The sequence below is a fragment of the Anas acuta genome, chromosome 1 (genome assembly GCF_963932015.1).
Source record: "Anas acuta chromosome 1, bAnaAcu1.1, whole genome shotgun sequence".
NCBI classification, from domain to species: domain Eukaryota; kingdom Metazoa; phylum Chordata; class Aves; order Anseriformes; family Anatidae; genus Anas; species Anas acuta.
In genome coordinates this window covers 852818-878238 of record NC_088979.1, presented here as the reverse complement: position 1 = coordinate 878238, position 25421 = coordinate 852818, and the positions used below count along the sequence as shown (strand labels likewise).

Sequence of the window (25421 nt, the reverse complement as noted above, 5' to 3'; positions counted from 1 at the left end):
CCTGCTGCACCCCCAGCCTGCCCGCTGCCAGGGCAGTGTGAGCAGCACAGAAGTCCTTGGCTTAGTGTGAGCACTGCTCAGCAGCATCTAAGCCAGCAGTGTGTTATCAGCACCATTGTCATCCTAAAACCAAAGCCCCACACCAGCTACGGTGATGAAAAGCAACTCTATCCCAGACAAAACCAGGACAAGCCAGTGTCCGCTCCTGCAGGAGCCCCTCTGCACTGAGGGCTGCAGAGCCTGCGCCTCACCTCTCAGCACCCAAGGGACTGGGACCCACACACGCATGCACTAGAGCATGGGAAACTGATACAAGGTGATTTCCTGTTGGTTTCCCTGCAGCCTTTTGCAACAGCCCAGCAGCAACTGGGTGGTCATGGGGGGCTGGAACACAAACTGTCTGGGGGTTGCTATAAAAAGGCAGAGCATACAGTTCCACGCACCCTGCAGCAGCGCCGAGCCGTGGGTCCTGCATGCAACAGAGCAGAGGTAACATCTCACTGCAGCACCAGGGCTCCTCCTGGCACAAATGCTGCGGCCTCAGAGGATGTCGGGGCTGCACGGGGGAACCCAGGTGTCTGCGGTGTTTGATGCAAGTAGCTGGGCTGGAGTCCGGGCCGGTATCGGGGTGGGGAAGACCCAGGTGGCCGTGGCTGGGGACACACACTGCGGGTGCTTCCCTCTGGTGCCTGGGGGGCCATGGGCGGCTTTGGAGGTGCCCCTGATGCATCTGCTCCGCTTCTCCCTGCAGCCTTCTCCGACCCTGCGCTCTCCCCCTAGCAGACGCCCGTGCCCTGTACTGCTGCACTCAGCGGCTGAGCTCAGCCAGTTGCAGAGGACCGGGTCCATCCCCGCTCGTGGCTGGACCCCCGGAGCTTCCTGCACATGGAGCACCTCGGCCTGGGCTGGGTGCTGCTGGCCGGCACCTTGGCTGGCACCTTGGCCGCCAGCAGCACCCGTGAGCAAGACCTCGGCCCCATAAAGAAGTTGGCAATGGGCATGGCCCAGAACTCCTTCGATGACCGGTACCAGGGCTGCAGATACAAGATGGAGGTGGCACTGAAGAAACTGCACCACGCGGAATTCAAAAACCACATCTATGCAAACACCTGGAGAAGAGCAGATAAGAGGTGGCGGAAGCAATGGGGGAACTCCAACCACTCGCAGGTGCTGCAGCGGGAGTACGCGGTGGCCGTGCTGGCATACACTGCTAATACAGGCCTCTACAGCCAGTTCAACGCAGCTGTGCGCGAGGGTGGGCGCTCCCGCGGGTACTACCTCCAATCCTTCCCCTTCAAGACAATGCATTTCCTCCTGACCGAGGCCCTGCACACTCTGCGGAATGCCCAGGGCCACAGATGCTACAACGTCTACCGTGGCGTCAGGGGCATCCACTTTACGGCCCAGATCAACCAGACTGTCCGATTCGGCCAGTTCGCCTCTGCCTCCCTCCATAAGAAAGCTACCAAGAGATTTGGCCAGGACACCTTCTTCATTGTGTACACCTGCTACGGTGTCCCCATCTGGAACTTCTCCTTCTACCCTGGTGAGAAAGAAGTCCTCATCCCACCCTTTGAAGTCTTCAAGGTCACCAATGTCATGAGTTACTTCAGCAGAAGCATCATCCATCTCCGCTCCCATACCACACACAGCACCTACAACTGTGCGCTGCTGAAGGGTACGGGCAGCCAGCAGGGTGGGTGCCCCCGGGAGACGGCTGGGGACAGGGCACAGCCCTGGGCAGGCGCCGCTGTGCTCCCCGTGCACCTCCAGCCATGAAGGAGGAGCAGGAGGACCTGCTGAGGGGTTAGGTTTGGGGTATAAAAAAGCAGGGCCGGTCAGTGTTTGTGTGTCCTATCGTCGCATTTCTCGCATTAAAGCTTTTCTCTTTGCACACTCACAGCCTTTCCCATGTGTCCGCGTGCTGAGAGGCCTACGTGCCAGCTCCTGGCGAGGCCTCTGTGTGTGCGAGTGAGCTCAGTGCCAGCTCCTGCAGCCAGATCCAAGTGTCCCTTCTCTCCCCAGCCCTGCTGGGGAGGAGGGGAGCGAGCGGCTGTGCGGTGCTGAGCTGCCTGTAGCTTCAAGCACAGCAGGCCTTCTGGTGCCCAGTGCGAGGCCCGAAGGCTTTAGGGAACGGCAGAGCCAAGCGCAGCGTGCCCGAGACAACAGCCCTGCGGGGATCAGCCCACAACACGGCGCTGCCGCCGGCGCCGGGCCTAGGGCCGGCTGCGGGACTGGTGGCGACAGTGCCCGGAGGGGCCGGGGGCAGTGGCAGCCCCACAGGGAGGAGAGGTTGAGATAAGGGCAGGGAGATCGCTCAACCATTATCGTAACAAGCAAAACAGACTCAGAGTAGGAAGATAGGTAACATTTATTGCCTATTACTAACAAGCTAGAGCAGTTAGAAAACAAACACAAAAACAAACTCCAGCACCTTTCCCCATCCACCTCTTCCACCTCCTCCCCCCGAGCAGTGCAGGGGAACGGGCAATGGGGGCTGCGGTCAGTCCCTGACGCTTCATCCCCGCCGCCCCTCACGGTCCCTCTGTGCCCCTGCTCCCCGTGGGGTCCCTCCCATGGATGCCGTCCTTCCCCAACTGATCCTTCAGGGGCTCCAAGAACTGCTCCCACACGGCTCTGTCCCACGGGTTCCATCCCCCAGTCCCAAACTGCTCCAGCACGGGGCCCCCACAGGTGCTGGCAGCTCACCCCAGCCCCCTGCTCCCCGTGGGCTCCTCCACCCATGGCTGCAGCTCCGGCCCGGGGCCTGCTCCTGCGGGGGCTCTCCATGGGCCGCAGCCTCCTCCAGGCCACATCCACCTGCTCCACCGGGGGCTCCTCCACCCATGGGGGGGCTGCAGCGTGGAGATCTGCTCCGTGTGGGACCCATGGGTGCAGGGGGACAGCCTGCTCTACCAGGGGCCTCTCCACAGGCTGCAGGGGAACTTGTGCTCTGGTTCATGGAGCACCTCCTCCCTCCTGCTGCACTGACCTTCTCACAGAGACCACCTCAGCATTACCACACTACCAAGACCTTGCCAATACAGATTCACAGAACAGCAAACTGAAAAAAAAACAAAAACACAAATGCACACAGCTTTTAACAAGCCCTCGGATATGATAAATAGAAAAAAGAGAGAACACAGCACAGGATCATGCAGCATCACACTGAAAGATATTAAGAGCAAACCAGACAAGATTGTGGGCAGCAAATCAACAGATATGTTCAACAAATATGATCATTGTCAGCTCCCTCTGAAGCACTCTGGTCAAATTTCTTGTTATCTCCACCCCCTGAGCCTCTCAATGGATGCCAAAAGGCTGCCGTGGTTTCACATCGATGTCTAACTAAAACCACAACTGCTCTCTCATTGCTCCTCAGAGACAGAGGGGAGGCAGAAAGGATGACACAAAGGAAAAGGCTAAGGTGTTGAGAGAAGGAAAATTGAAATGCAAAAGAAAAAAAAAAAAAAACAAAATAAATGCCAATCCACACAGAAGCAAAGAGAAAGCAGTTACTCTCTACTGCCCATCAGCAAGCAAGGTCAGGCACATCTTGGGAAGCAGGGCCCCAATACACATATCTGTTGTCTGGGAGGAAAAACCTCTCTCAATTACTTTCCAATGGTCTTGGGAATCCAGAGAGATCCCGGTCTATTGGGAGATGGCAAATGTGGTTCCAGTTTTCCGCAAGAGCGAGAAAGAAGACCCTGGTAACGACAGACCTGTCAGTCTCATTTCAGTGCCTGGTAAAATCATGGAGAAAATTATCCCAGGAGTTATTGAAAAGCACCTGAGGGACAAGGCAGTCGCTGGTCACAGCAAGCAGAGGGTTCATGAGGGGAAGGCCCCGCTTAACGAACTTAATTTCCTTTCATGACAAAGTTACCCACATAGTTGACCAAGGGATGGCAGCTGATGAAATCTTTTTGTATTTCGGCAAAGCGTTTGATATGGTTTCTCAAAGTTTCCCTCAGGACTAAATGTGCAGCACACAGCTAGACAGGTTCCTACTGTGCTGGGTGAACAACTGGATGGTGGGTCAGGCTCCAAGGGTGCAAGTAAATGGGGTTACATCAGGCTGACGGCCAGTTACTTGTGGGGTTCCCCGGGGCTCAGTTTTGGGGCCAGTTTTTGTGAATATTTTTATAAAGGAAAATATTGACATTTATTTTTATAAATGAAAATTATGTTATTTATTTTCATAAATGGAAGCATTGACATTCAGAAATTTCATTTCTGTGTCTGGGGGACTGCTTCTGGAAACTGCAGCAGCAGTTTTATCCGACAAAACCCCTTTGTGATTGTTTGTCCTAGCAACTCACATCTCCGCAGGTATCAGTACAGGCTGGGGAATGACCTGCTGGAGAGGAGCTCTGAGGAGAAGAACCTGGGGATCCTGGTGGGTGACAGGTTGTCCATGAGGCAGCAGTGTGCCCTGGTGGCCAAGAGGGCCAAGGGGATCCTGGCGGGCATTAAAAGGAGCGTGGCCAGCAGGTCAAGGGAGGTGATCCTTCCCCTCTGCTCTGCCCTGGTCAGGCCTCACCTGGAGCACTGGGTCCAGTTCTGGGCTTCCCGGTACAAAAAAGACAGGGATCTCCTGGAAAGAGTCCAGCGGAGGGCCACAAGGATGATCCGGGGCCTGGAGCATCTTCCCTGTGAGGAGAGGCTGAGAGACCTGGGGCTGTGCAGCCTGGAGAAGAGAGGACTGAGAGGGGATCTCCTCAGTGTGTACAAATACCTGAGGGGTAGGAGACAGAGGGATTTGGCCAACCTCTTTCAGTGGTCTGTGGGGACAGAACAAGGGGCAGTGGCCACAAAATGGAGCCCAGGCAGTTCCGCACCAACACGCGAAAGATCCTCTTCTTTGAGGATCCTCTGCTCCTTGGCAGAGGAGCTGGCCAAGCCACTTTCCATCATTTATCAGCAGTCCTGGCTATCGGGGGAGGTCCCAGCTGACTGGCGGCTAGCAAACGTGACGCCCATCTACAAGAAGGGCCGGAGGGCAGACCCAGGGAACTACAGGCCTGTCAGTTTGACCTCAGTACCAGGGAAGCTCATGGAGCAGATCCTCTTGGGAGTCATCACGCGGCACTTGCAGGGCAAGCAGGCGATCAGGCCCAGTCAGCATGGGGTTATGAAAGGCAGGTCCTGCTTGATGAACCTGATCTCCTTCTGTGACCAAGTGACGCGCTGGGTGCATGAGGGAAAGGCTGTGGATGTGGTCTACCTTGACTTCAGCAAGGCTTTTAACATGGTTTCCCACAACATTCTCCTCAAGAAACTGGCTGCTCGTGGCTTTGACTTACGTACGCTTCGTTGGGTTAGAAACTGGCTGGATAGCCGGGCCCAAAGAGTTGTGGTGAATGGAGTCAAGTCCAGTTGGAGGCCGGTCACTAGTGGCGTCCCCCAGGGCTCGGTGCTGGGGCCGGTCCTCTTTAATATCTTCATCAATGATCTGGACGAGGGCATTGAGTGCACCCTCAGTAAGTTTGCAGATGACACCAAGTTAGGTGCGTGTGTCGATCTGCTCGAGGGTAGTGTGAGGAATGTTTTAACAATTCCAATTCGTGTCCATAAATTTGTGTCCATAAAGAACAATTCTGTTTGAATCCTGTCTGCCTGGGCCCTGCACTGGCAATTTAATTCTTGAACCACAGATGCAGTGTGTCCCAGTCTCCCCCTCATTCCAGTCAATTTATCACGTCTTCAGAAAACACTCCTTAAATTTATGAACCTGTTTGCTTTTGTTATTCCTGACTTCTAGTTCTAACAGTTACAGGTTTTTTTTCTGTCTTCTTCGAGATTGATTTAACACTGCTATAGATGTTATGTAGATGACTGTAAATAACTGGGAAAGAATGTTTTAATTGCTCGTGAGTCGTCAACCTGTTTGGGAGTTTCAGAACAACTGATAATAACTGGTGACTGCTGGTGACTGTTATGAGATCCTTGGTATCTGGCCAGGGGGGCCAAGAGATTAAGAGGAAGAAAAAAGAAGCTGAAGGACGGTTGGGAGACAAGACCTGCGGAGAGTGTACAGAGAGTGTTCCATAAACTTGGAATAGTGCCGAGTACGTACAAAGGGTGAGAGGAAGACTACGAGCCTTCAGCATGAAAGACCCCTAGAGACCCCCAGAGGAGACTGATGCGCATGCTCCAGTAGGAGGGACTGGACCCCGGAAGCTAATTATAATAATCTATTTTTTTAGAAGTAGTAATGAATATGTATTAGTCTAGGTGCATAAAAATCAGCTGCATGATGTAACTGGTGTGCGTCCTGGTGGAGCAGAGACTCCCGGTGCACCCAGCGCTGTTTGCTTACCTCTATTCCTTTATATTCTTTTAATAAATCCTATTTTTTATTTAATCCTAATTTGAATCCTGAGCCATTTATAACAATTTGGGGGCTCGTCCGGGATGGCTATAGCTCCTGAATTCTGATTTAATCTAGGAGAGGCGCCCCACCATTTGGTGGCTCCTGTTTGAGTCAGATCGGGACTAATGCCATCCTGAACCTGAATAAAGGTAAGCAAAGAATTTGATTTTTTTTGAGCTCCCTTGTTGCCGGCTGTTTTTTGCCCGTAATTCTGCGCGCGAAGATCCGGACGAAGACGACAGAGTCGTTTGGATACCGTTCGGTTGGATTCCGGTGTCCGGAATCGAACCGGATGAAGACGACAGTCGTTTGGATACCGTCTGGTTCGATCCCAGACGAAGACAGCAGAGACGCTGGTGGATACCGTCCGATTGGAGTCTGGACGAAGACGACTGATTCGTAAGATACCGTCCGGTTGGGTAAGGGTACGGTTGCCATTTTTTGTGTGTGTGAGTGTAACTGAGACTTCTAAAGTCAGCGTGGAGGTCTTTTTGTTTTCTCACTGGTTCTAATCTCCTGTCGGGGGGGCTAGACTGGTGAGAAGAGGGATACGTGGGTGGGTGATAGGTCCTAAACCCCCTGCAAGACACTCTCACTGGGCAGCCAAGGGCTGGGGGAATTGCCACTAGTAAAATTCCCGGATGGGTCAGATAAAATCGAAGACCAAGGACCAGAAAGGGAGCAAATTACCAGATATATGACCAAAAAGTCCATTATGAATAATGATTAGAAATTGGAACAATAGGGGCCCCAGAAAATTAAAGAGTAAATTAAAAATGATCCAGTATTTTATGATAGAATGACCAAAGGAACCCTTAAGACCCCATGTATTTTGATCCACGGAGGACGGGGTCTGTCAGGCTTTGAACATTAATAGTAGAATACCTGTGGATCCAGAAAAGGGCAAGCTGAAACATTGGAATTAGAAATTAGAGAGCAATTGATTAAGAATTAATATGTGCTCAATTTGTGCCTGTGCTGCACTTATACCACCAGATAACAGGAGCCTCTCGGACCCCGAGAACCAGATCAAAAACAACCTCATGGTTCACACTTTAACCAAGGGGTCTAAAATAAGGAGGAGTGTTCACAAAGGGACAGGTTATGCATATGTATAGGAATGTTTATGTATATGTAACTTTTTACTAAAGCAATTTGTCACGTTAGGCCTGCACGACTTTGGTGGGACTACCCGCCCCGTGCTGCACGGAACTGAGTAAACATACCTACTTTACAATCTTACTGATTGTGGAGTCAGCTTTCTGTGAGTCATTTTGGTGAGCCAGGCAGGAGACACTCTGCTCGGCTGCGGGATCAGCTGCAGCGTGGACGCCCCTAGGTGCACCCTGAGTGTTTTTGCTCGGAGGGGACTCCACTCTCAGCTGCTCACTGCAGGAGCAAAGATCTCCTGAAACTGCAGACAAACGGTATGTTTTCAGCTGCTGGAGGGATACTATCTGGAGTGTTAATAATTGTATGTGTTTTTATGTATGTATTTTGTGTTGAAAGTATTTGTGTAAATGTAAGGGTTTGAAACAAAGTGTTACAAGTCACTTCACGAAGAACACAGTCAGAGACAATACTTGTTTGGTTGGTTATCATTCTAAATTATATTCCTGTGGTATGAATGAGATGTGCTGGAGGCCTCCGTGTGCGATGGTGCTGTGTGAGTGAGACGCAGCGTTGCTGCAAAGCGAGTGCAGAGTTCCGATCCGTTGTTCCTTACTCTCCGCAAGGGGAGTGGGCAGAGACGAACGAAGTGCTTGATAGACTGAAAAGAAGTGCTGTTTTATCCAAGTTTTGAGTGGTGGTGCCTAATATATGGGCCCGGTGTATCTTGTGTATCTTGTGTATCCTATTTTTGCTCTTAAATGTTTTGACTGTGACAAGAAAAAGGCAGGAGCATGATATGACATGCTTCCTGCAACATATGAGGCCCGCACAGGCCGAGACCTGGACTCACTGAGACCCAGACTCGCTGAGACCTGAACAGGCCGAGAGACCTGAGCGGCGCCGAGAGACCGGAGCGGCGCTGGGAGACCCGAGACACTGTGGAGGGAACTACCGCTGGATGGAGAGAGCCCTGAGAGACGCTGCAGAGCCACGGACGGCTCTGAGAGACGTAGAGAAACCTGACAGAAGCTGCAAAACGCGGGGAAATTGAAGCAATTGCAGAACATCCGAGATCGAGTTGCTACGGGAGACCAGAGGCGTCAGTGGACACCGGTAGCTGACCCTCAGAGTGTGGCGAGTTGGCACAGAGCAGAGGGGCGGACATCAGGACCCTGCAGCCTGTCTGACGTAACCATGGAGGCAGCAGCAGCGGCTGTGCTGCTTCTCTTTGGCATTCTTTTTATAAGAGGTTTATCTTGCAATGCAAAAAAGACTATTCGTCCCCAGATCGGTGTTATAACTATGTTTCTGGATAACATCCCGTGGGGTTGCCTCATTCTATGGATTACTAGTGACAATTTAGCTCTTTTGCGGGGCAGGAGTGCAGAGACGCAGATTACACTGCCAAATGACCACCGGCAGGCTCTTTCACAAACCTAAGGTTGCAGCTGGCACTGCCTGCAGCCGTATAGCAGACGTTACACTCTCTTTCCTAACTAGTAATCATGTGTCTTATCCATTTGTGGTGAATGGCCAGTGACAAAAAGAAAAGGGGGGAGACAAAGACAGAAACGGTACAAGGAGGATGCCACTGACACTAACAGCATGGGTAATAGGAGTAGTATAAGTGACACAGGTGACGGTGCAGGGCGCTCTGCCTGTTGCTCGCCTTTGCCTGACTGTGCACTGCTGCCAACGGTGCTAGAGTAAAATGTGAAGACTGCTCAGATGGCAGTGATGAGAGTGCTTGTGTGAAGAAGATGTGTACTGAATCTGACTTTGTGTGCATAGATATCAATAAAGTGTGTAACCAGCAGAGAGACTGCAAGGACTGGGGTGATGAGCCCCTGAAGGAATGCAACATAAATGAATGTGACTGTCCAGCTGGGTTTGACTTTGTAAACAAGAGAAACTGTGGAGATATTGATGAATGTCAAAACCCTGGTATCTGTAGTCAAATCTGTATCAACCTGAAAGGTGGCTACAAATGTGAATGTAGCCGTGGCTATCAGATGAATCCTGCTACAGGAACCTGGAAAGGGCCATACGGGTACAGAAATACAAATAACATCCGTGATTATAATGACACTGCTAAGCAGGGTTTAGGGGTTCATAACATGGAGACAAGGGCTAACAACTACAGTGTTTGGAACAATTGTACAGCTTTGGCCTTACCTCCTGATGTTTTTCTGATTTGTGGGGATAGGGCCTGGCAAGGTATCCCTGCAAATGCTATCAGATGTCCATGTTACTTAGATAAACTCATTGTATTTGCTCCTAGCTTGTTACAGTTGCGTGAGATCACCAGACATAAATGGGCATTGCTTGCACCGGATAGCAATGATAATGTTGAATTGTGTGGGGTTGCAGTTAGAGCAGCATTGGCAATTTTAGTGCTTGGAGTGGCATCTGCGGCCGCACGTAACAACTTAGAAAAATTGGTATGCTGGGCCAAGAAGCAAGCCTATGCCATGACAGAGATACTTGAGGAGATGTTACCAGATCAAAATAGTCTGCGACATGCGCTCTTACAGGATCAAGCTGCTATTGACTTTTTGCTTTTGGCTCAAGGGCATGGGTGTGAGGGACTGTACCTTGTTTTACTGACTACTGAAACAGCTGTGAGAACCGCAGAAAGGGACCCATGCATCCAGAATAAAAGGACCAGTAACTACTGAAACTTGGAGGGTTGAGTCCACTCCTGGGAAACTGAAACTCATGCTAAGGAAGAACTAATATTCTGGCAACGAGGCTCTGCATGAATTAAGGATGCCAAATAAAGGGGACAAGCCTGAAGGGAGGAAAGGGAGAAGGCAAGACCAGGGCAGGACCCTCCACTGCGGTGTGTATGGTCTACCAAGGGAAGCAACCCCTATGGGTATTGACTGCCGAGTGAGAGGGCCTCGACTGGACTTCTCCCACACTAAGGTCAGGTTGTCCTGAGAAAATAACATAAGACCCTTTTTTTTAACCTATATAAAATTGTGATTCGTTTTCCAGGAGCTGGATCACCCTGACAGGCCGAACGGTAACACAAGCCTGAATCAACCCTGAAGGTGTTTGCCTATTATGATCCAGATACGTGGGCAGAAGACAGATCGTGGGACTATAGGACCCCAGTATATATACTTAATAGAATAATTAGGTTATTAGCTGTAATAGAAATAGTTATAAATGATGAGAACTGCTTTGTATCAAAATTGCCTAGCTTTGGATTATTTACTAGCACAAGAAGGAGAAGTCTGTGGAAAATTTAGCTTTAGTAATTGCTGTTTAAAGATTGATAAAAAGGGTGTTTCTTCCTAGTAGCTGATAGAATGTTATGTTCTGGTTTAGGATGAGAATGTTAATAATATGCTGATGTTTTAATTGTTTCTAATTGTTACAGAGCAGTGCTTACACCAAGCCAAGGACCAAGCCAAATTCAGCTTCTCACTGTCCTGTCAGCAGGCAGGCTGGGAGGAGGGCCGGACTGCTCGGGGTTAGGCTGGGCATCGGACAGCAGGTGGTGAGCAATTGCATTGTGCATCACTTGTTTCGTACACATTATTACTAGTAGTACTATTATAATCATTATTGTTATTATTATTATTGTTATTATCTACTTGTTTTTATCTCAACTCACAGGCTTCACTTTCCCATTTCTCTCTCCCATCCCAGAGAAGGAGAGGGGGGAGGTGAGCGAGCAAACACAAACCTGGAAGGATATGGAATGGGATTTATTTTTATGGCTGCCTGGTGGACCATGGGTTAAAAGAGTGTTATTTTTATTGTGATGTGGTGTAAAGATGTTATTGTTTATACCTTGTATGATACCTTGTCTTACATTATTAGTACGCCGGGCGATAAATAGTACATTGGTAATAACTTCGTTAAAAAAGAAGGGAATATGTCAATTATGATGCTTAAGGATTAGACCCTCCAAGAACAAACTGATGAAATCCAATTATTAATAACAGAAGAGACACGAATTGGGGATATTAAAAAGAAGATAAGGGATTGTGAGGAATGTTTTAACAATTCCAATTCGTGTCCATAAATTCGTGTCCATAAAGAATAATTCTGTTTGAATCCTGTCTGCCTCTGGGCCCTGCACTGGCAATTTAATTCTTGAACCACAGATGCAGTGTGCCCCAGTCTCCCCCTCATTCCAGTCAGTTTATCACGTCTTCAGAAAACACTCCTTAAATTTATGAACCTGTTTGCTTTTGTTATTCCGGACTTCTATTTCTAACAGTTACGGCCTTTTTTCCTGTCTTCTTCGAGATTAACTTAACACTGCTATAGATGTGTCTGTGAATGGCTGGGGAAGAATGTTTTAATTACTTGTGAAGCGTCAAATAAGAAAGCAAATTGTGTTTGATGTCTGGGAGTTTTAGAACAACTGATAACAACTAGTGACTGTTATGAGATACTATGTGGATCCTTGGTATCTGGCCAGGGGGGCCAAGAGATTAAGAGGAAGAAAAAAGAAGCTGAAGGACGGTTGGGAGACAAGACCTGCGGAGAGTGTACAGAGAGTGTTCCATAAACTTGGAATAGTGCCGAGTAAGTACAAAGGGTGAGAGGAAGACTACGAGCCTTCAGCATGAAAGACCCCTAGAGACCCCCAGAGGAGACTGATGCGCATGCTCCAGTAGGAGGAACCGGACCCCGGAAGCTAATTTTAATAATCTCTTTTTTTTAGAAGTAGTAATGAATATGTATTAGTCTAGGTGCATAAAAATCAGCTGCTTGATGTAACTGGTGTGCGTCCTGGTGGAGCGGAGACTCCCGGTGCACCCAGCGCTGTTTGCTTACCTCTATTCCTTTATATTCTTTTAATAAATCCTATTTTTTTTATTTAATCCTAATTTGAATCCTGAGCCATTTATAACAGGGGGACAGCCTGCTCCACCAGGGGCCTCTCCCTGCACAGGCCGCAGGGGAACTTGTGCTCTGGTTCATGGAGCACCTCCTGCCCTCCTGCTGCACTGACCTTCTCGCAGAGGCCACCTCAGCAGCCCCCTGCTATCAAGCCCTTGCCAATACAGATTCACAGAACAGCAAACTGAAAAAAAAACACAAATGCACACAGCTTTTAACAAGCCCTCGGATATGATAAATAGCAAAAGAGAGAACACGGCACAGGATCACGAAGGATCACGCTGAATGATATTAAGAGCAAACCAGACAACATTGTGGGCAGCAATACAAAAAATATGTTCGACAAATATGATCATTGTAAGCTCCTCTGAAGCACTCTGGTCAAATTTCTTGTCATCTCCACCCCCTGAGCCTCTCAATGGATGCCAAAAGGCTGCCGTGGTTTCACATCGATGTCTAACTAAAACCACAACTGCTCTCTCATTGCTCCTTAGAGACAGAGGGGAGGCAGAAAGGATGACACAAAGAAAAAGGCTAAGGTGTTGAGAGAAGGAAAATTGAAATGCAAAATAAAAAGAAAAAACAAAATAAAAGCCAATCCACACGGAAGCAAAGAGAAAGCAGTTACTCTCCACTGCCCATCAGCAAGCAAGGTCAGGCACATCTTGGGAAGCAGGGCCCCAATACACATATCTGTTGTCTGGGAGGAAAATCCTCTCTCAATTACTTTCCAATGGTCTTGGGAATCCAGAGAGATCCCGGTCTATTGGGAGATGGCAAATGTGGTTCCAGTTTTCAGCAAGAGCGAGAAAGAAGACCCTGGTAACGACAGACCTGTCAGTCTAATTTCAGTGCCTGGTAAAATCATGGAGAAAATTATCCCAGGAGTTATTGAAAAGCACCTGAGGGACAAGGCAGTCGCTGGTCACAGCAAGCAGAGGGTTCATGAGGGGAAGGCCCCGCTTAACGAACTTAATTTCCTTTCATGACAAAGTTACCCACATAGTTGACCAAGGGATGGCAGCTGATGAAATCTTTTTGTATTTCGGCAACGCGTTTGATATGGTTTCTCAAAGTATCCCTCAGGACTAAATGTGCAGCACACAGCTAGACAGGTTCCTAATGTGCTGGGTGAACAACTGGCTGGTGGGTCAGGCTCCAAGGGTGCTAGTAAATGGGGTTAAATCAGGCTGACGGCCAGTTACTCGTGGGGTTCCCTGGGGCTCTGTTTTGGGGCCAGTTTTTGTCAATGTTTTCATAAATGAAAACACATTTATTTTTATAAATGAAAATTATGTTATTTATTTTCATAAATGAAAGCATTGACATTCATAAATTTCATTTCTATGTCTGGGGGACTGCTGCTGGAAACTGCAGCAGCAGTTTTATCCGACAAAACCCCTTTGTGATTGTTTGTCCTAGCAACTCACATCTCCGCAGGTATCAGTACAGGCTGGGGGATGACCTGCTGGAGAGGAGCTCTGAGGAGAAGAACCTGAGGGTCCTGGTGGGTGACAGGTTGTCCATGAGGCAGCAGTGTGCCCTGGTAGCCAAGAGGGCCAACAAGATCCTGGCGGGCATTAAAAGGAGCGTGGCCAGCAGGTCGAGGGAGGTGATCCTCCCCCTCTGCTCTGCCCTGGTCAGGCCTCACCTGGAGTACTGGGTCCAGTTCTGGGCTTCCCGGTACAAAAAAGACAGGGATCTCCTGGAAAGAGTCCAGCGGAGGGCCACAAGGATGATCCGGGGCCTGGAGCATCTTCCCTGTGAGGAGAGGCTGAGAGACCTGGGGCTGTGCAGCCTGGAGAAGAGAGGACTGAGAGGGGATCTCCTCAGTGTGTATAAATACCTGAGGGGTGGGAGGCAGAGGGATTTGGCCAACCTCTTTCAGTGGTCTGTGGGGACAGAACAAGGGGCAGTGGCCACAAAATGGAGCCCAGGCAGTTCTGCACCAACATGCGAAAGATCCTCTTCTTTGAGAGAACTGGCGGAGGAGCTGGCCAAGCCGCTTTCCATCATTTATTGGCAGTCCTGGCTATCAGGGGAGGTCCCAGTTGACTGGCGGCTAGCAAACGTGACGCCCATCTAAAAGAAGGGCCGGAGGGCAGACCCAGGGAACTACAGGCCTGTCAGTTTGACCTCAGTGCCAGGGAAGCTCATGGAGCAGATCCTCTTGGGAGTCATCATGTGGCACTTGAAGGGCAAGCAGGCGATCAGGCCCAGTCAGCATGGGTTTATGGAAGGCAGGTCCTGCTTGACGAACCTGATCTCCTTCTATGACAAAGTGATGCACTGGGTGGACGAGGGAAAGGCTGTGGATGTGGTCTACCTTGACTTCAGCAAGGCTTTTAACATGGTTTCCCACAACATTCTCCTCAAGAAACTGGCTGCTCAGGGCTTTGACTGGTGTACACTTCGTTGGGTTAAAAATTGGCTGGATAGCCGGGCCCAAAGAGTTGTGGTGAATGGAGTCAAGTCCAGTTGGAGGCTGGTCACTAGTGGCGTCCCCCAGGGCTCGGTGCTGGGGCCGGTCCTCTTTAACATCTTCATCAATGATCTGGACGAGGGCATTGAGTGCACCCTCAGTAAGTTTGCAGATGACATCAAGTTAGGTGTGTGTATCGATATGCTCGAGGGTAAGAAAGCTCTGCAGGAGGATCTGGATAGGCTGCACCGATGGGCTGAGGTCAACTGCATGAAGTTCAACAAGGCCAAGTGCCGGGTGCTGCACCTGGGGCGCAACAACCCCAAGCAGAGCTACAGGCTGGGAGATGAGTGGTCGGAAAGCTGCCAGGCAGAGAAATACCTGGGAATATTGGTGGATAGTCGGCTGAAGATGAGCCAGCAGTGTGCTCAGGTGGCCAAGAAGGCCAACGGCATCCTGGCTTGTATCAGAAGCAGTGTGATCAGCAGGGCTAGGGAGGTGATCGTCCCCCTGTACTCGGCTCTGGTGAGGCCGCACCTCGAGTACTGTGTTCAGTTTTGGGCCCCTCGCTACAAGAAGGACATCGAGGTGCTTGATCGAGTCCAGAGAAGGGCGACGAAACTGGTGAGGGGCCTGGAGAACAAGTCCTACGAGGAGCGGCTGAAGGAACTGGGCTTGTTCAGCCTGGAGAAGAGGAGGCTCAGGGGCGACCTTATTGCTCTCTACAGATACCTTAAAGGAAGCTGTAGTGAGGTGGGGCTTGGCCTGTTCTCCCACGTGCCTGGTGACAGGACGAGGGGGAATGGGCTAACGTTGTACCAGGGGAGGTTTGGGTTGGATGTTAGGAAGAACTTCTTTACTAAAAGGATTGTGAGGCATTGGGATGGGCTGCCCAGGGAACTGGTGGAGTTACCATCCCTGGAGGTCTTTACAAGACGTTTAGATGTAGAGCTTAGTGATATGGTTTAGTGGAGGACTGGTTAGTGCTAGTTCAGAGGTTGGCCTCGATGATCTTGAGGTCTCTTCCAACCTAGAAATTCTGTGATTCTGTGAAGAGCAGAAGCTGTGCCTCGTGTCGACTCTCACATGCAAATTCCCTGAGGGAGCCACCCTCATCAGCTATTCCGAGATCTGGAAAAATGTGCTGGCATCTGGCTGCTTGGGCCACTGCTTTAACTGGGCTCAGGATCATACCAGCACTGCTAAGGACATGTGAGAACAACTCTGCAGAAAGAACCCAGGCTCAGGCAAGGATCTCAGTGAAGTAGCAATTTTATTTGCGGTTGCAATGGCGGGCATCCTGCAAGCAGGAGTGCCCAGTAAGTTTATCCTAACCTCACATTCCCTAAGACCTGACACCTGATTTCTCCCATTTCCTCATGGGGAACACCCTACTCGACTCTCTTCTATGCCATACATGTACAATTTTATTTGACCAACTGTTAATTTCTCCTTTTCCTTTTTTTTTTTTTTCCTTCTCTCATGACTAGAGGGCCCGTGATTTTTGTTTTTACTGATTTCGCACTGCTCATCCTGTTTTTCGTAGGGATCCTCCTTATTTTGGGGCAGAGGGACCTTCCCCTTATCTACTTACTATAATCCCCGCTGCTATGCTACTGTCCTGCCCGCACAATCACTTTTGAATATACAAGGTTAGAGGATTTTTACACTGCAGAAACACAGCTTTATTTCTCACAGCACCCAACCCTGGGTACCCCTAGCCCCCAGACACCCAGCAGGGCCAGGGGCACCCTGGGCTGGAGCTGCCCCTTGCCACGAGTCCCGCTGCTGCTGCCCACAGGTGCCCTTGCAGCCCCGGACCCCCCTGTACTCACAGCACCATCCCCTCATGCATGGCCCCATCCGGGTGCAGATTCTCGATGAAGGGGATGTTTAGGACCAGGTTAGTTTTCTACTGCAAATAAAAAAAACATTTTACTTTGTAGCATGTTTTACTGCAAGAACACAACTTTTTTTCTCACACCCCTTTTTTTCTCTCCCCTGTTTGTTTTTTTTTTTTGCCTGGGCCTGCCCTTTTCCCTCTGATTTAAAGATCAAAGCCGAAATTTCCTTAAGTGGTCTATTCTTTATTGCACCGCTGGATGCACGGGGGATCTTTCCACCTATCGTGCATGTTCAAAGTGACAAACTATCTCATATATACAGCGAAACAATGAATATTCTATTAACACCTATGCAAATACATTCCCTAACCCCGCCTACTCTCGCTTCGTATGCTAATTAGCTTATCAGTCCTTGTGCTTGTGCAAAGCCTTCCAAGAATTGTGGGCCAGGGTCTTCAAAATGTGGGCAGTGGTCTTTGGGAGGAAGGCCGTAGGTCTTCCTCGTGATGCACTTTTCACCTTTTGCTTAATCAGTTGTTTTCCAAGCTGTAAAAAATGCTGAGTTGGCTTTCGGCCTAACTGGGGGTCGGCAGATAATGGGATGTCTCAGTTAAAAAGATCTAACAGACGGTTGACTCAAGTTATCTCAAGTCTCAGCCTGACTGAGGGTTAACAGACAACGGGATGTTTTTCAAATAACAAGATGCTTCAACATAACAGAAGGTCAAAAAATAACAAGATGTCATTTACTTTGTTCTCATTAATTTTTAACCACAAGATTTATTCTATTCTAAAGTGAGTCTATACAATATCACCTCCATGCCTGCCCTCCTTCCCCCTACCCCTCTCACTTTTCTGTAAGCGAGAATGAAAGGGACCAGGGAGCGTCCCCACCCCAGCAGAGGCACTGTTTGAAGTGGTGCCAGAACCACTGACACGGTGCCCACAGGTGGCCCCAGCGCCCCATGAAAGGGCTGCATATAAGTAACCCATGGGACGCGGGCAGGGGTTGAAAAACACCACAGCTCCAGTGTCCTGCGCACCCAGCGGAGCAGAGGTAACAACTCACTGCAGCTCCAGGGCTGCTGGGACCGGGCTGGGGGGGCCCTGGGGGTCTGCAGCCGGGCACCGGAGTCCTTCTGCGCATGGAGCAGCTCGCCCTGGGCTGGGTGCTGCTGGCCAGCACCCTGTTTGGCACCGCAGCCACTGGCAGCAGGCGAGATGTCCGTGCTATCACAGAGAAGGTGATGGACATGGCCCAGGACTCCTTTGATGACCAGTACCAGGACTGCAGAACTGAGATGGAGGAGAAGCTGAAAACAGTGAACCGCACTGAGTTCCAAAACAAGGCGTATGCAGACACCTGGAGAAGAGCAGCCAAGCACTGGCAGAAGCAGTGGGGCAACTCCAACCACCCGCAGGTGCTGCCGCAGGAGCAGGCGGTGGCCGTGCTGGCGTACACTGACAAGGGAGACCTGTCCAAGCAGCTCAACACAGCTATGCTTGAGGGTGGGCGCTCCCATGAGGACTACCTGGAATCCTTCCCCTTCAAGACGCTGCATTTCCTCCTGACCGAGGCCCTGCACACCTTGCGGAAGACCCAGAGCCCCAAATGCAACAGCGTCTACCGCGGCACCACAGACCGCTTTACGGCCCAGCTCAACGAGCACGTCCGCTTCGGCCAGTTCACCTCCACCTCCCTCCAGAAGGAGGTTGCTGAGTCCTTTGGCCAGCTGTGGTGGTTTTACCCAAATACACCTTCTTCTCTGTGAACACCTGCTACGGTGTCTCCATCAGGAGCTTCTCCTTCCGCCCAGAACAGGAGGAAGTCCTCATCCCACCCTATGAGGTCTTCAAGGTCACCAATGTCATCCATCACACAGAAGGAACCCACATCCATCTCGACTCCCATTCCACGCACAGCAACTACAAATGTGCGCTGGTGAAGGGTAAGGGCAGGCAGCAGGGTGGATGCCACCGGGAGATGGTTGGGGACAGGGCACAGCCCTGGGCAGGCGCCGCCGTGCTCCCCGCGCTCCTCCAGCCATGGCTGCAGAGGAACGGGGGCCCCGTGCCACCGGCTCTGTGAGGGGAAGGGGAGCCTCGTGGTGAAGGCAACACCTCCGTGTGGGGAGCTCGGGGAGCCTGGGGAGCTTGGGGAACTTGAAGAGCTTGGGGAGCCTGGGGAGCTCGGGGAGCTTGGGGAACTCGGGGAGGTGGGGAGCTCGCCTTCAGACCAGGTCTTCCCTGCACATCCCTGCACGCTCCCAGCTGCTCTCCCTTGGGGTTTGAGGTGGGGGCCCTCTGTGGCACGGCCAGGGCGCGGTGAGGGGCACAGAGCGGGGCGGTGCACAGATGTTGTTGGTCTCTTTGGCAGAGAAAAGGTGCAAGGCCCAGCCGTGTGTTTTCAGCGCAGGTAAGAGGTGAGCCCCCAGCCCCTTCCCACGGCCAGCACCGTGCTGGCACCCTCCGGCAGTCATTAACTCCCTGTTCCCCCCCCCCCCCAGGCACGAGCAGTCCCAGGGAACCCCCACACCTCTGGAGTCTCCTCTTGGCAGCCGCAGCCCTGGCAGCCGTGGGATGCCTCTAACCCAGCTATGCTGCTGCTGCACCTCCGCAAGGAAAACGGGGCAGAAACGTGAGAACACATTTAATGGACACTGTGGGATTACGCTTTTGTGAGGAATGTTTTAACAATTCATGTCCATAAAGAACAATTCTGTTTGAATCCTGTCTGCCTCTGGGCCCTGCACTGGCAATTTAATTCTTGAACCACAGATGCAGTGTGTCCCAGTCTCCCCCTCATTCTGGTCAATTTATCAAGTCTTCAGAAAATACTCCTTAAATTTATGAACCTGTTTGCTTTTGTTATTCCTGACTTCTAGTTCTAACAGTTACAGTTTTTTTCTGTCTTCTTCGAGATTGATTTAACTCTGATATAGATGTTATATAGATGACTGTGAATAGCTGGGAAGAATGTTTTAATTACTCGTGAAGCATCAAATAAGAAAGCTGTTTGTGTTTGATGTCTGGGAGTTTCAGAACAACTGTTAACAACTAGCGACTGTTATGGGATACTATGAGGATCCTTGGTATCTGGCCAGGGGGGCCAAGAGATTAAGAGGAAGGAAAAAGAAGCTGAAGGACGGTTGGGAGACAAGACCTGTAGAGAGTGTTCCATAAACTTGGAATTGTGCCGAGTGAGTACAAAGGGGAGAGGAAGACTACGAGCCTTCAGCATGAAAGACCCCTAGAGACCCCCAGAGGAGACTGATGCGCATGCTCCAGTAGGAGGAACTGGACCCCGGAAGCTAATTATAATAATCTATTTTTTTTAGAAGTAGTAATGAATATGTATTAGTCTAGGAGCATAAAAATCAGCTGCTTGATGTAACTGGTGTGCATCCTGGTGGAGCGGAGACTCCCGGTGCACCCAGCGCTGTTTGCTTACCTCTATTCCTTTATATTCTTTTAATAAATCCTATTTTTTTATTTAATCCTAATTTGAATCCTGAGCCATTTATAACAAGATGAAGGCCGTAGTCTTCCTCGGCGTTGTGGTTCAACTTCTTTTTTTTTTTTCTTTGGTCCTGTTGGCCCAGCGTGAGACAGGAAGGCAGGATGTTGATACACTCGGTTAGCAACTTATCAGGAGATGGTTACATGAGCTTTGCAGCAGGGTCTTTGAACAAAAGAGGCAACTGAGATGCAGAAGGAGAGAAGGGGAGGGGGTTCTCTTCTTTGTTACATTAAGCAAAAGAATTTTCATAGTGTCTAGCCAAGTATTACACAGCTCCTTACTTCAGCAGGAAGCTTTTCCAACTCCCGCTCCTCAAACAGAACTCCTTGTTTTTATAATACAAAAGACAATGAACAAACATTTATTGTGTATTACAATATTTGTCGAACATATCTGTTGATTTGCTGCCCACAATGTTGTCTGGTTTGCTCTTAATAAATTTCAGTGTGATGCTGCGTGATCCTGTGCCGTGTTCTCTCTTTCGCTATTTATCATATCTGGTGGTTTGTTAAAAGCTGTGTACATTTGTGGTTTTTTTTCAGTTTGCTGTTCTGTGAATCTGTATTGGCAAGGGCTTGATAGCGGGGGGCTGCTGAGGTGGCCTCTGTGAGAAGGTCAGTGCAGAAGGAGGGCAGGAGGTGCTCCATGAACCAGAGCACAAGTTCCCCTGCGGCCTGTGGAGAGGCCCCTGGTGGAGCAGGCTGTCCCCCTGCACCCATGGGTCCCCCACGGAGCAGATCTCCACGCTGCAGCCCCCCCATGGGTGGAGGAGCCCCCGCTGGAGCAGGTGGATGTGGCCTGGAGGAGGCTGTGGCCCATGGAGAGCCCCCGCAGGAGCAGGCCCCGGGCCGGAGCTGCAGCCATGGAGAGGAGCCCACGGGGAGCAGGGGGCTGGGGGGAGCTGCCAGGGGCCAGGTCACCCCAGACACCGTTGGGCCACTTCAACACAAAGCCAGGGCCACCTCTCCTCCCTGTGGGGCTGCCACTGCCCCCGGCCCCTCCGGGCACTGTCGCCACCAGTCCCGCAGCCGGCCCTAGGCCCGGCGCCGGCGGCAGCGCCGTGTTGTGGGCTGATCCCCGCAGGGCTGTTCTCTCGGGCACGCTGCGCTTGGCTCTGCCGTTCCCTCAAGCCTTCGGGCCTCGCACTGGGCACCAGAAGGCCTGCTGTGCTTGAAGCTACAGGCAGCTCAGCACCGCACAGCCGCTCGCTCCCCTCCTCCCCAGCAGGGCTGGGGAGAGAAGGGACACTTGGATCTGGCTGCAGGAGCTGGCACTGAGCTCACTCGCACACACAGAGGCCTCGCCAGGAGCTGGCACGTAGGCCTCTCAGCACGCGGACACATGGGAAAGGCTGCGAGTGTGCAAAGAGAAAAGCTTTAATGCGAGAAATGCGACGATAGGACACACAAACACTGACCGGCCCTTTTATACCCCAAACCTAACCCCTCAGCAGGCCCTCCTGCTCCTCCTTCTCTACACACCCCCATGCCTCCGCACAGCAGCTCCACGTTATTTCAAGCTCCCCAGGCTCCCCAAGCTCTTCAAGTTCCCCAAGCTCCCCAGGCTCCCCGAGCTCCCCACACGGAGGTGTTGCCTTCACCACGAGGCTCCCCTTCCCCTCACAGAGCCGGTGGCACGGGGCCCCCGTTCCTCTGCAGCCATGGCTGGAGGAGCGCGGGGAGCACGGCGGCGCCTGCCCAGGGCTGTGCCCTGTCCCCAGCCATCTCCCGGGGGCACCCACCCTGCTGGCTGTCCGTACTATTCACCAGTGCACAGTTGTACTTGCTGCGCGCACCAATGGAGCGGAGATGGATGTGGGTTTCGTTTGTGTAACGGGTGACGTTGATGACCTTGAAGATCTCATAGGGTGGGATGAGGACTTCGAGCTGATCAGCGTAAAAAGACAAGTTGCCGATGATGGCACCATGGCAGGTGTACACAAAGAAGAAGGTGTCCTGGCCAAAGAGCTGGGCAAACCTCTTCTTGAAGGAGGCAGAGGCGAACTGGCCGAAGCGGACAGCCTGGTTGATCTGGGCCGTAAAGTGGATGCCCCTGACACCACGGTAGACGTTGTAGCATCTGCGGACCTGGGCATCCCTCAGGGTGTGCAGGGCCTCGGTCAGGAGGAAATGCAGCGTCTTGAAGTGGAAAGATTGGAGGTAGTAATCGCGGGAGCGCCCACCCTCACACACGGCCTCGTTGAACTTGCGGTACAGACGTGTAGGATAAGTGTACGCCATCACGGCCACCGCGTACTCCCACCGCAGCACCTGCGGGTGGTTGGAGTTCCGCAACTTCTCATTTGCTTTTCTCCAGGTGTTTGCATAGAGCGGGTTTTTGAATTCAGTGCGGTTCACCATTTTAAGCTCCTCTTCCATCTCGCATCTGCAGTCCTGGTACCGGTCATCGAAGGAGTTCTGGGCCATGTCCATCGCCTCCTCCCTGATGCGGCCGGGTTCTTGCTCACGGGTGCTGCTGGCGGCCAAGGTGCCGGCCAAGGTGCCGGCCAGCAGCACCCAGCCCAGGCCGAGGTGCTCCATGTGCAGGAAGCTCCGGGGGTCCAGCCACGAGCGGGGATGGACCCGGTCCTCTGCAACCGGCTGAGCTCAGCCGCTGAGTGCAGCAGTACAGGGCACGGGCGTCTGCTAGGGGGAGAGCGCAGGGTCAGAGAAGGCTGCAGGGAGAAGCGGAGCAGATGCATCAGGGGCACCTCCAAAGATGCCCATGGCCCCCCTGGCACCAGAGGGAAGCACCCGCAGTGTGTGTCCCCAGCCAGGGCCACCTGGGTCTTCCCCACCCCGATACCGGCCCGGACTCCAGCCCAACTACTTGCATCAAACACCGCAGACACCTGGGTTCCCCCGTGCAGCCCCGACATCCTCTGAGGCCGCAGCATTTGTGCCAGGAGGAGCCCTGGTGCTGCAGTGAGATGTTACCTCTGCTCTGTTGCATGCAGGACCCACGGCTCGGCGCTGCTGCAGGGTGTGTGGAGCTGGCTGCTCTGCCTTTTTATAGCAACCCCCAGACAGTTTGTGTACCAGCCCTCCATGATCACCCAGTTGCTGCTGGGCTGTTGCAGTGGTCTTCATCTCAACTCACAAGCTTATACTTTTTCTTCCCCCTCCCACCCAATTCTCTCCCCCATCCCACTTGTAGGGGAGGAAGAGTGAATGTCTCTGTTGTTCTGAGCTGCTGGCCGGTTAAACCACAGCAGTCCTTCGATGTCCAGCATGGGGCCCAAAGGGTTGAGATAAGGACAGATCTGACCACAGCGTGTTAAAACAAAATTGTTGTTTAACAATTGTAATTTGTAAACCTTAGCTTCTCACACGGCTTGCTTAGAATGCAGAGGAACTCCCACTCGGACTGGGGAGGAGGAAGAAGACGAGGCAGGCTGCTCCAAAGTGGCGGGGCCATCAGAGGAACAGGAAGATGAAGAGGAAGGTATCATAAGAGCATCAGGAACTACCCGATGCCTATTCCAGCATGAGCTATGAGATAGGCGAAAAGATTTGAGTCGTTGTCCAGGTGAGCACCTTGTCACCTGGCTGCTCTGGTGCTGGGACAGCGGAGCCATGGTCTGCAATTAGAAGGCAGGGAAGCCAGGCAGCTGGGATCCCTCGCCAGAGAAGGGGGCATTCTGGAGTTGTCTTGTGTCAGGTGTGAAGGAAAGGTGTGCCAAAGAAGATCCCAGAATCCCACAATCACGGAAATGGAAGGGTTGGAGGTGACCTCAGGAGATCATCGGGTCCAACCCCCTGCCAAAGCAGTTCCCTAGAGCGCGCTGCCCAGGTAGGCATCCAGACAGGGACAGGCCTTGAATATCCCCAGAGAAGGAGACCCCACAGCCTCCCTGGGCAGCCTGTCCCAGAGCTCCGTCACCCTCACCATGAAGAATCACAGAATCACAGGATTTCTAGGTTGGAAGAGACCTCAAGATCATCGAGTCCAACCTCTGAACTAGCACTAACCAGTCCTCCACTAAACCATATCACTAAGCTCTACATCTAAACTTCTTTTAAAGACTTCCAGGGATGGTGACTCCACCACCTCCCTGGGCAGCCAATCCCAATGCCTCACAACCCTTTTAGTAAAGAAGTTCTTCCTAAATCCAACCCAAACCTCACCTGGTACAACGTTAGCCCATTCCCCCTCGTCCTGTCACCAGGCATGTGGGAGAACAGGCCAACCCCCACCTCGCTACAGCCTCCTTTAAGGTATCTTCTTCCCTTACTAAACGAGCTGACCTCCGTTTCCATTGTTTTGACTTGACTATGGGGGTGACTGATACCATAGTTGGTTGGTCCTCTGGGTCAGCCACATCGTGTGTTACTTGGTCATCAGATTCAGAGACTTCCTCCCTCTCTTCAAGTTGCTGGATGATGTTAAACAGTGTTTGATAGGAATAAGCCAGGACCCAGCACAATGCTGCAAGCTGTCGTTCTCCGGCATTATCAGGGTCAGGACATAAAACTCTCAAACATTCTACTAAGTTTTTAGGATTTAGCACTTGCTCAGGGGTGAAGTTCAAAACTATTGGAGGAGACACTCGTGACAGGTATCTGCTAACATCATCCCACACACCTAGCCACTCACCACAAGACTGTTTCGGGACAGATTCCCAAGTAAGTTTTCTAAACAATCGACTAATCTTAGAGAGAAAATGAAACTGGTTTTTCAGAATTAGAAATAGCAATACATGGGTTACAGATGGATCTTCAAAATACTCCCAAACGGTTGTAATTATCCCACTATGAAAGAAGGGAAAGGTACCATTCTTAATATTATTAATAAACTGGTGTCCAGATGAGAAAAGGAAGGCAGTGTAGTTCTGAATATTCTCTGAAAGATAGTTTCCATGGGACCCAAATGATAACAGTGCAGAGCCTGAATTCCAGATTAAAACCAAGGTCAGTGCTTGGCAGCACAGCTAATTAAAAAAAGTGAACACAGATTGTAGCACTTTGTCGGATCAGATATATAGGAGAAAGGAGAATATGACACAGATTGCATGACATAGGAACAAAGCTATTATTATTAACAGGGCAATGTACATGGTTACTAGCAAGCAAGTGTGTTAGTTATATGCGTTTAATCAATTCTATTGTTATCTCAACCCTTCGAGCCCCACGTTGGGTGCCAAAAAGGACTGTGGTGGTTTTACCGTACTGGGCAGCTAAACCCCACAACTGCTCTCTCACTCCCCCTCCTTTAGATGAGGAGGGGGAGAAGTAAAGCAAAGAACAACTCATGGGTTGAGATAAGGATAATTTAATT

The 25421-nt window shown here is 51.1% G+C and overlaps 2 protein-coding genes and 1 pseudogene across 2 annotated transcripts in view; 1 reads left to right on the top strand and 2 right to left on the bottom strand.

Annotated features, from left to right (window-relative positions):
* The window catches only part of LOC137856076 (ecto-ADP-ribosyltransferase 5-like), a 174748-nt gene that overhangs the window by 12816 nt on the left and 136511 nt on the right, over nt 1–25421 (bottom strand). The window lies entirely within an intron of this gene.
* Nucleotides 468–20604, top strand: LOC137854782 (uncharacterized). Its single transcript, XM_068678670.1, is given in 6 exon segments — nt 468–489; nt 752–1678; nt 17828–18375; nt 18378–18573; nt 19002–19040; nt 19132–20604. Coding segments are annotated over 5 exon segments (1659 nt in total). The 5' UTR covers nt 468–489; nt 752–885; the 3' UTR covers nt 19215–20604.
* Nucleotides 21503–23120, bottom strand: LOC137850050 (erythroblast NAD(P)(+)--arginine ADP-ribosyltransferase pseudogene; annotated as a pseudogene).